Here is an 11,682-nt window from a genome sequence, read left to right on the forward strand (position 1 = left end):
TCCACAGATGTTAGAATATATCTATTGCCCCTTTCCAACACTGGGTAAATAGGTCCAATTGGTTCTGCTGCTGCTCTCTTGAATGCTATCCCCATCAATGGTATCTTTTCCGGTGTTGCTTTCCTGGTATGGGTTCATTGTAGCCTACTTCTAGCAAAGGTTGCAATATGCAAAATCTAGTAACATCTGCTACTACTTGTCCAATGGAAGTTGTTGGTTATTTGGTCCACAGTCTTCTTTGCTCCATGATGACTATCATTGATGGACTCATTGGTTTATCTTATTACTGACAAAAGCTACTACTATAATCTGCCTCACTTCGATCCAAAAACTATAATATTGTACACTATTGATAATTTTCAATCTAAGTAGCATCATTGGTTTTGAACTCGATGTCAGTTTTTTCTCTAGCCCACTATTTGACAAGATTGGAATTCTTCCAATAAACTTCCTTCATATGCTCTACTCTTACAGAGTGTTTCTAATTACTACCAGTGGCTTTACCCACAGCCTTCTCGGCCATTTCAGCCTTAGCTTTCCCTGTTTAAAGGTTTAAAGGCTACTCATGAATGTCAGAGACAAGGAACATTAACATTGCCCTAGCTAGCAGGTCAGTACCCTAGCAACTGGCCCTATATATATATATATATATGTATATATATATATATATATATATATATAGATATATATATATATATATATATATATATATATATATGTATGTATATATACACATATATATATATACACACATATATATATATATATATATATATATATATATATATATATATATATATGTATGTATATATATATATATATATATATATATGCTTGTATGTATATATATATATGTATATATATATATATATATATATATATATATATATATATATGATAGATAAATTTTGCATATTTAAACGTGTATTTCATATTTCAAATAAGCCATACATTTTAATACATCAAAGTCTGGATTCTCTCAACGACCTCGGGATCAGGGCCCCAGGCAAAATCACTCCAAGTCTATAGTATCTGATCGGATGGGTTTCAAACCCTGGTCCAGTAAACTTGTATGACAGTGACCTTACCACTTAGCTAAGTGGTAAGGTCACTGTCATACAAGTATCCTGGACCAGGGTTCAAAACCCAGCCGATCAGATACTATAGTCTTGGAGTGATTTTGCCTGGGGCCCTGATCCCGAGGTCGTTGAGAGAATCCAGACTTTATATATGGCTTATTTAATATATATATATATATGTGTGTGTGTGTGTGTGTGTGTGTGTGTGTGTATGTGCGTGTGTGTGTGTGTGATCAGCACTCTAGCCCCCTCTCCACCCTATTGGGACGAGGGAAGGCCAGGTAATAGCTGCTGATGACTCAGTAGGTAGACCTATAGCAGTGTTTCCCAACCTTTTTTAAATGATTACCCCAAAATTTTATTTCCAACTAATCAATTACCCCATTGAACATATACCCGGTAACATCGGATGTTTTTTTGCAGCCACCTGATGAACTGTATGGATAATGTAGCCCGCTATTAGCTGCTTATAGTTAAAATTATTGAGTTTTCCTATAAAATAATTATTGCAGATTTTGTGTATGAATTAGGGCAATAATTATGGGAATGTGAATAACTCAATTTCAGAACACCTTGATTACCCCAAAAATACGGGTCCATTACCCCACTGGGGTAATTTACCCCAGGGTTGGGAAACACTGACCTATAGGCACCCCCAAACCACCCATCCTTAGCTCACAAGGATGGTGAGGTTGTAGACACTACAAGAAACTTATGGATTCTTGGCACCTGTAATTTCAAGAATAAAATCATGAATTTTTTTTTTTTTTTTTTTTTTTTTTTGCAAGAAGATATATTCAAATTCAAATTCAAATTCAAATTCTTTATTTCAGCTGTAGAGCCATATACAAAATATTACAATAAAATTAATAGTTATATACAAATATATTAGGAGTAAAACAAAAGGTCTAAACACAGAAAATGTGTTGAGACCACTCTTTAAAAACTAATGATTTTTTAAAACTATCACTGTTAAAAATTGCACAAATTAAGTGGTTTTTTGAACTCTTTGCTCTCTGAAACAAACTTACAATACATTTTCTCACTAATTCATCAAATGTTGGTATTCCTAAAGAAACAAAGTGTCCACTTACTCTCGAAAACCTTTCTATTCCCATCAGGTACCTAAAAGAGTCATTGTAACATATCTTAAGTTTTCGTAGGGTTTCCTTTTTACATTTCATTGCCAGAGGCATACAATACAGGGAAGTACAGAAAGATCTGAACAAATGTACTTTTGCCTCATCATTGCACATATGAAAGTTCCTCAGCAGCATATTGCCTCGCAAGCATTGCCCTCGATAGAGTGATGCAATATGGTCATCGTCCTTTAGATTGTCATTAATATTCATGCCAAGATATTTACATGACTTAACGACTTCCAACCTGACGTCATTAATATAGAGTGACGGTTCACTAAATGATAAAAAATTACAGGGTTTTATTACAAGAACTTTGGTCTTGTCAGGATTGGCTTCAAGATAATGGTACTTCAAATATTCCATACTTTTATCTATGAGTATTTGCAACGCTTTTAAAGATGGGGCTAAAAGTATTATATCATCTGCATAAAAGATATGATTCACCTTAACCTCTCCCACTGTGCAACCACCTTCCCTGCTGAGGACCTTTGTACTTAAGTCATCCACATATACGGCAAACAGAAGTGCTGATAGAACACTACCCTGTCTAATACCACAACTGGGTTTAAAAGGAGAGGAAAGACTATTACCCCACATTACTCTAAAGTCCTGAGTTTTGTACCAGTACTGCAGCAGTGCTATAATGTAAAATGGCACATGTCTTCTCTTTAAAATTTGAAATAATCTTTCATGACACACTTTATCGAAAGCCTTGGACATATCCATTGCGCATACAAAAACTGGTGTGTTTTTTGACCTATAAAACTGGCATGTTTGTTTAAAAAGAAAAAGGGCCATATCAGTGCTGTGTTTAGTTTTATAAGCAAATTGATTATCGGAAGTTGTTAACAAGTCTTTGCATCTCTGTAGGATGATGCATTCAAATAGCTTAGAAATAATAGAGGCAAGGGCTATTGGACGATAGTTATTCTTATCAGAGAGAGACTTATGGTGATCTTTAACTAAATTCAGAATTTTTATTTCAGTCAGATTTTTTGATACGAAGTGATGTCTACACAAACAAGTGAACAAAAGTGACAGATGCACATAAAGAGTTGGATGGGCATATCGTAAGTGATTCCCTGTGATTCCATCAAGGCCCGGGGCACTATTTAACGAAAGGGATTTTAAAGCATCTTGAACGTCTTTAACGGAAACAATTGGTATGGTGCTTTCTTCATCTTCATTTTCCATCGATAAAGACATTTTTGGATGGTTCGTGCCTTCCATAATATGAGCATAATGATTCTTCCAACCTTCTGCTATGTTTGACTCTCCCCTTATTCCATCAATACTAACCGGTAGTTTAGTAGTTTTCTTTCTTATTTTGTTTATTGTTTTCCAAGGATTTCTCCTGCTCATATCTCTAGCGATTTTTTCCTTTGTTGTTTTGTTTACCGTCTTCTTGCAGACTTTGAGTGCCTTTTTAAAATTTCGTTTAGACAGGACCATCTCATCGTATTGCACACCCGATCTCGGCATTCCCATTTCCTTCCATAATAAATACTTTTGTCTGGCTGTAACGTGGTGTAATTTGACGTTTTCATTCCAGCCTGGTATTCCATGACTTTTATATACCTTTCCGGTATTTTTTGTATCCCCACTCTTAATCAATGCATCAACAAGATCGACAGCAAATGTTTCAATTAGAAATACATGGTTTCTGTCTCTGCATCCCCTTGTTCTACAGACAATTGCCTCAACTGGAAGCTCTATTTCTTTTAGTGTCTTCTCGCTTCGAACTTTATATTCATCATTATTTCTAACCTCGTAAGTTATTCTCCGATTATTGGTCCCTGCTACTCTGTATGCTGAAAAATCTTGTACACAAAGTTTAAAACCCAGAGGCTTATGGTCTGAGCCTATCTCCTCGTAAAAAACCTTAAAACATCGAAGTGCACTCAAGAGGGAGTCAGGGCACACGACATGGTCCAGCCACCTCGTGTGACCCGTAGCATCGCTTACCCACGTATGGGTATCCTGTGGTAATGAGGTGATGTCGGCTGCACAGCAGTCGTATTCATCACACCACCCAAATAATTCTGCACCAAATTCGGATGAAATGTGAGCGTTAAAATCCCCCACAGCAATAACATGATCATTCTGATGTTCTTCAAATAGACATTTAATTTTCCCTAATTTATTTAAGTATTCCTCAGTATTAGAACCGTTATAATAGGGCATATAACAATTGATAACCCTTATCGTACTACCACCAAGACTAATATCTATACATAAAAAGCGTTCGTCTCTTGTGGGTATTTTCCTGACATACGGAGAGATCTCCTCATGAACTAAAAAAGCTAGTCCCCCATATGGCCTTCCTCTCACCAGAGCTTGACTTAGGTCTACTGGTGATGACGATATGGAATCAAAGTTGCTATCAATATTGTTTAAAAAGTTACTCTCCTGTTGTGGCAAAAATGTTTCTTGTAATGCTATTATCTTATAGTTATTACATAAATTCTTTACAACGTGGACATTTTTCCTGACAGATCTACAGTTAAAAGTTGCTGTACAAGGACACTCTTTTCAATCAGAACACCAACCCATTTTTCTTGAACATTTGATCATCAGCTTTACCAAACTCCTACATACAAGTGTGCTTTTGCAACTTCTCTAGTGTCTCATAGCACTGTCCCTTTCTTCTTACCTACATAGTCTTCACTAACTGCTATATTTAAGTACTTTTCTCCTACTAACCAGATCTTCATATTCCCAAGTTTTCCAACACAACAGGTAGTGCAGCTTCATCTATATACTCCCAAGTTTTCCAACACAACAGGTAGTGCAGCTTCATCTATATACTCCAAGTTTTCCAATATAACAGGTAGTGAAGCTTCATTTATATACTCCCAAGTTTTCCAACACAACAGATAGTGCAGCTTCATCTGTTAACTTCAGCCTCAACTTTTTACAGAATCTTCCAATAAATCACGATAGCACTTATGTACATCCCTTACTTCCTCTGTTGTAGCACAAACTCGGTTTTTATCTTAATTTGTATTTTACCTAAAGTTTTTAACTCTACAATTGCTATTTGCTATGTGACCGTGCTTGTGACAGACCAAAAGCCACTACCTTCACATTTGTTATCTGCTTCTGTCCCGCTGTTTTTATGTCCTTGCGTCTGTGGCTACCCCTTCTCCCTGACTTTGTCATAGTCTTTTGGTGTTCCATTATGTTTGTCCTTTGACCTTCTCAGTGGTACTCCATCTCACTAATGCCCTTTGGTACTGTTTTCCTGATCTTGGGGAGTGAAGCCATCTTGGTCAAACATGTATAGGCAAATGTTTTTTTTTATATAAAAAGGTCAGCTAAATCACCAAATTTTCACTATATCCAGCTATTTCAATAAGTGTACTGAAATTTTACTGTGGTCTTGCCGCAAACTGTTATGCCTCCAAAGGGGGAATAGCGCTGTCTGATTACTTCATGGGATGTACTCAAGGCATTATTTGAAAGTTTTATGCTGCATTCCTTCAGCCCTTAGCGCTATTTGCTTTACATCCTTCTACTTTATCTCCATTCTCGCTTGCTTGTTATCCAAACTCTTCTAACTTTTATTTCTCAGTGCAAATGTAGCATTTTCCCCCATTTCACTTTGCTGTTGATTGCCCACAGAGGCCCAAGCACTAGTCTATATAGCCCAAATTCACAAATCCAATCCAAACTGTTATGCAGTTTCAGCTTAAAATGGCTTGGTCTCACTGAATTTCTTCACAACATTACTTCAGTCATTTTGTAAATCTTCAAAATAGCTTTCTTGAGGATGTCTAGTTCAAAGTTTCATCTGAAGGAATCCTAGAAAAGAGTAGAGGACCTTTACCTCTCGGTAGTGGAGGGAATCAAATGACTCAATCATCCTTTAGGCCAACTTTGGTTCTCTACAAACTTATTAAATCCTTTGATGATAGTGTCCATATATTCTTTTTTTATTTAATCTGAGTAACTTGAGCTTCCTAATAGTTAAAGGAGTATGAGTGTTATTATATGTTTCGCTTGAATTCCAGTTCAAGTGCATGTTCAATTGCTTCTGTTTGCGTCATTACTTTATACATACTATCTATTCTAGTCCATACAATCGTTCATATTAAATCTGAAGAATTGGACTTCATAGTAGTCAAATGAGTGGGAGTTCAGGTTCTGCTGCCTCTGTTTGTATCACGCCTTCATATTCTCTCTCTCTCTCTCTCTCTCTCTCTCTCTCTCTCTCTCTCTCTCTCTCTCTCTCTCTCTCTCTCCCCGACTCTACGCATCTGGCATACTTTCTCTTCATGAACATTGTTTTTCATCTGCCTGGTTTTTTTTTTTTCTTTTGTATTCTTCGCAAGCCATATTTTATTGGTCTTTAACCATATTTGTAAATTCTACCCCTTTTATGTCCATTTACTCAACTAATTCAATATGGTTGTTTATCTCCATTGCTACCATAATGAATATACGTAAATCTTAGCACAAGGCCAAATCATTACCATATAAAGAAAAGGAAGGATCAAAATTACAGTGGTCAATGGTTCTTCTTCAATTACTGTACAGAAACGATTTGTATATTAAGAAAGTCTTTCAATATATTTGGAGATGTGTCTCTCCTGAAGAAATGTTTTAATTCATTTATTCTTCCCTGTTTTTAATACTGTTCTCCTGTCTAGTATTCAGTTGCTGACTCTAATCTCAACCTGCCGGACACAAATATGCAGTCTATTAAATTCCTCATCTATGATCTGGATATGTATATCTAGCACAATCGTCCTATTAGCTCTTTGTGCATTCTATTTACGATGTTCATAATTATGGATATCGTTACATTCAGAACGTCCCAGACTATACCGTCCACTACATAGCAATGCATGCAGTTAATTCTAACAGTCTAACCTTTTTTGTTCATGAGGCTTTATACAGAACTACACAGTATTCTAAAATTTTCATCCCAGCAGTCACCAGATTGTTGATTGAACTTCCCAATAAAATAGTTTAATCTGTGGAACTTCAATAGATTAAACTTGGTGCAAATATTTTTTTCTGGTTAGCAGGTGTATATTGTTATTTATTTTGATTTTTTACCTTTCACAGTTTGTTCATCATCTTCATCAGCCATTCCTATTCCACTGTAAGACAAAGGCAACTGACATGCCCTTCCACTCGAACCTGATTATGGTCCACCTATGCCATTCTATACCCTCAAATTTTCTTAGCTCATCAATCCATCGTCTTCTCTGCCTTCCCATGCTTTGTTTGCAATCTCTAGGGACCCATTCTATTATTCCTCTTGTCCATCTATTGTCTGTAATTTTCATTAAACGTCATGCCAATGTCCATTTCTTTTTCTTACATGTTAGAATATCTTCTACTTCAGTTTACTCTTGTATCCTTATTGCTCTTTTTCTGTCTCTCAGTGTTATTTCCATCAATATTCTTTCCATATCCCTTTGAGTTGTAACTAGGTTATTTTCTAAAGCTTTATTAAGGTTCCTACTTTCTGATGCATAAGTTAATACCGGTAGGACCATCTTATTAAATACTTTTCTTTTTAGAGGAAGTAGCAGGTTACTTTTCATAATCTCATTTTGTCTACCAAATGCTCTCCATCCTATGCTTATCTTTCTTTTAATTTTGGTCTCATATCCTGGGGAAACACTTACTGTCTGTCCTAAGTATACATATTCATTAGCAATCTTTCGACGTTCATCCAAAACCCTTATTGTTTTCTCTCTACATTCTCATTCAACATTATCTTAGTTTTACTCATATTAATTTTCAGTCCATCATTTCTGTTTTTCTCTATTCAAAGCTTCTATCATCTTTTGCATTTCCTCCCTTGATTCACTAAATATGACTATGTCATCTGCAAATCTTAAGTTGTTAAGGCCAAATACCATTAATATTAATGTCTACTTTTTTCCAATCCAAATTCTTAAAAACTTTTTCTAGGCATGCTGTGAGTAATTTAAGAGTAATGGGGTCTCCCTGTCTAACTCCTTTTTCAATCGGAATGTTCTTACTATCATTTTGTAGTTTTAGGAGTGCTTTACTTCCTGTATAGTTATCTTATTATTCTAACAGGATTCATGTATTCCTTGTCTTTGAAGGGTTTTCATTACTGCTGAAGTGGTGACATAATCAAAAGCTTTCTGATAGCCTATAAATGTAATGCATAGTGGTTTGTCAAGCTTTGTTGATTGTTCTATTAGGTAGTTAATAAAAGGATACCCGCTCCTAAAATCTGCCGGTTCTCATGGTTCATTAAAGTCTGTCTTTCTATTCGGCCTGATATGATATTTTGAAATATTTTACATATTACAGAGAGTAAACTTGTTGGGCAGTAATTTTTCTGGTCTTTAAGGAATTAACATAATGATAAAGTCTTTTCCAAGCTGTAGGTATAGAACATTCTGTCAAACAGTTTGTGTAAAGTTAAATCTCCTCTATCTACTATTAAATCTACTATTAAATCAATTGTTAGGTCATCTTCTCCTACTGCTTTGTCCCTTTTTATGCCTTTTAATGCTCTCTTTGCTTCTCCTACTGTTACTGTTTTACACACATACATTATATATATGCATATATATATATATATATATATATATATATATATATATATATATATATGTATGTATACATATATATATATATTTATATATATATATATATATATATATATACATATATTTATATATATATATATATATATATATATATATATTATATATATATATAAATATATATATATATGTATATATATATATATATATATATATATATATATATATATGTATATATATATATATATATATATATATATATATATATATATATATATGTATACCTATATATATCTGCATTTAAACTATATTGTTTTTATTTCTCAGATGTGTGATGGTCATGATGAATACGAATTGGTGAAAGAGACCATTCTAGAGCATGAAGGACTGAACCTCTTAGAAACTCATTTGCACTCACAAATAGAAAGTGTGAGCAGGATGGTGAATGATATTTTAGACAATCATTTTCAAGATATCCCAGACAATGCATCTTCTGTAGCTTCATGTGACGACGATCACGATGAGTTGAAGGAAGAGGAAGAAAATGAGGAGGAGAAAGTCGTAGAAGAACAAGATAAAAGCCCTAAGGTAGAGGAGGTACCAGCTTCTGCAGTAGACAGTGCTCCTAAAAAACCTGTAAAATTAACTAGCCATGCCCTGAAATACACCAAATCGTAGCGCCTTGTTTAATGTTCCTCAGAAAGAAATTTTTCTTCTGTCATAAAGTATTATTAACCATGGTTTAAATCAAAACGTGCTGTTTTTGTTATTGCATTCTTCTACCATCATCAAGTATTCAAGTATCTCTAAGATGTCTATGTTACAATTTGGTTTTATAGATTTTTAACATGTCCTGTATAATTGCTACTATTTACTTACTGTACGCTATTTCTTTAATCAAGTACATAACAATTTACAAATGCTAACGATTGTTTCTTTATATTTAAAATAAAAAAAAACTTGAGGAACAAATGAAAGTGAGGAACTATGATATGTACAAAGACAAACTCGAATTCCTGTGGACTCTTAATGAGCTTTTTTCTTTCCGGGCTTATGAAGAGTCTAGCAAACTACCTGGGTACCAAGATGTGTGATATTTTTGTGTAAGTTTTTATTAAATGTAGCTTAGGTGCAAAGTTCGTGTGTGATTGACTAGATTAAAACATGATTGTCAGTATGTCTTTTTGTGCGTGTCATTAACCAATACTTAAAATCGTAAGTATGGAATACTCAAGCCAAGATTTACTGCACTTTTAAATTGCATATCTTGGTGTAAAAGTGTTGACAATAAATGATCCATATAAGGATTCAGTCGTTCAAAAAGTTGGTTTCTGTGCATTGGGAAACTTTGCATAATTCTCGTTTTATATCCTTCAATAACCTACCACCTTGTTCTTGGACCAAAAAAAACATTTCTGACAAAAGGACCTATCATACCGACAGATTTTCAACGAGTAGCTCGGTATATGGTACAAAGTTTGTCAGCATTTTCATATATCTAGCTGTCTGCAATAGGTAGGCTATATGATCCTGATACCCTACACACACCTACAGTAGATCTAACGTAGTTATTAAAACAAGTATAATCCTCGGGCTCGATTTCTCAGAATATGCAGACTCCACTGAATAAGACAATGATATCTTGGTCAAAACAGGTCAGTCCCCTTATTGCGGCAGGTGCTCTCGTTGAGACTCTGTTTACTTTCAAAATGCTAACAACAGTGAAGTGATGGCAGGTTTAACCAAAGAATATGGTAGTCGAATCTTGGTGCTCACACTTTGGGAATAGATATTTTTTTTCTTTTAATAACATATTCCTTTAATATTATTGTGTCTACCCATGACAGGGCCTCACGCGCCTTAGTAATCTTTATGACGGTTTTCATGGCCTTATGTTTTCTACGGCAGGGCAAATACTCCTCCAGCAGGGAGGGTCTGGAGGGTGCCTACCATTCCTTAGGGACCTGAACTTCTCTTGCTTGACGTTCTTCATCCTTCGGAGGAGGTCTGAAGGGAGACCATAGTTGGGGGGGTACTACCTCGATAGGAGAGGGCCTAAATGAAGCCATGTAAGACATCACACGCGGAGAACCAGTATCTCTGTTCTCCCTAGGGTGAAGGATGTCAGTTTTGGCATCCTCCTCCTCTGTCTAGCCGTCATGACAGGAATGAGCTGCAGAAAGTTAAAGGCCTGTGCCAAAACCGGGGCACCCTTAAAGCCTCTCTTCGCGGTGGTTGAACTGAGTCCCTCGATAAGACAGATCGTTTCCTGGGATCAGTGGGCAAGACCAAGGAAGAGGAGAGGGAAGCTGAACTCTCCAACAGGATGACTGGTGTAGAGGCAACCACAGGCCTCTGGATAGGGTGAGTCTCTCCTAGAGGAATCTGTCTCCGTCTGGAAGGTTATGAAATGGCAACTGATACTGCCTTAATAAGCCTGTTGAATCACGACGGCCGTTCTCTCACATCTGATAGGTCTGGAGTGTCTTTGGAAAGACCAGGAGATGGAGAGCGCGACCTCTGGGGGAGAGGCCTCGGAACCTGGAACTGCGAAGAAGATGAAAGAAGAACAGGCATCATCTAGTCCTCTTTTGAAGGCTTCTTGGGGCAATCAGGAGAGATCGGAACGTTAGCATACTTGTTTGGCGGATGTTGGAAGCCGTTTGTGAAAGGGGCGGGTTGTCCACTGGGAGCCACTGAAGTCAATAGACCTTGAGAAGGTTCTTCACTCGTGAAAACTCGTGAAACGCCCGCGAATGCGTGCGTGGAACATCTAATTCACGCATGGGCAAGCGGGATTCACGAGTCAAGGACCTCTTACAAGAGGGTGAGTGGTGATTATGCGCTGGAGATTGACAATCAGGAGATCAAATGGTAGCAGAGCCTTTAGAAGGAGAGTGTCGAGTTGGTGAGTGTGTG

The 11,682-nt window shown here is 36.2% G+C and overlaps 1 protein-coding gene across 1 annotated transcript in view; it reads left to right on the top strand.

Annotated features, from left to right (window-relative positions):
• Window positions 1-9,633, top strand: part of LOC137644864 (importin subunit alpha-7-like) — a 100,041-nt gene extending 90,408 nt beyond the window's left edge. Inside the window, exon 14 of the mRNA XM_068377753.1 lies at window positions 9,091-9,633. Coding sequence (XP_068233854.1) covers window positions 9,091-9,441 — 351 coding nt within the window. The 3' untranslated portion in view covers window positions 9,442-9,633. The remainder of the gene's footprint in view (window positions 1-9,090) is intronic.
• Window positions 9,634-11,682: the final 2,049 nt, after the last annotated feature.

The sequence above is a fragment of the Palaemon carinicauda genome, chromosome 8 (genome assembly GCF_036898095.1).
Source record: "Palaemon carinicauda isolate YSFRI2023 chromosome 8, ASM3689809v2, whole genome shotgun sequence".
Lineage (NCBI taxonomy): Eukaryota > Metazoa > Arthropoda > Malacostraca > Decapoda > Palaemonidae > Palaemon > Palaemon carinicauda.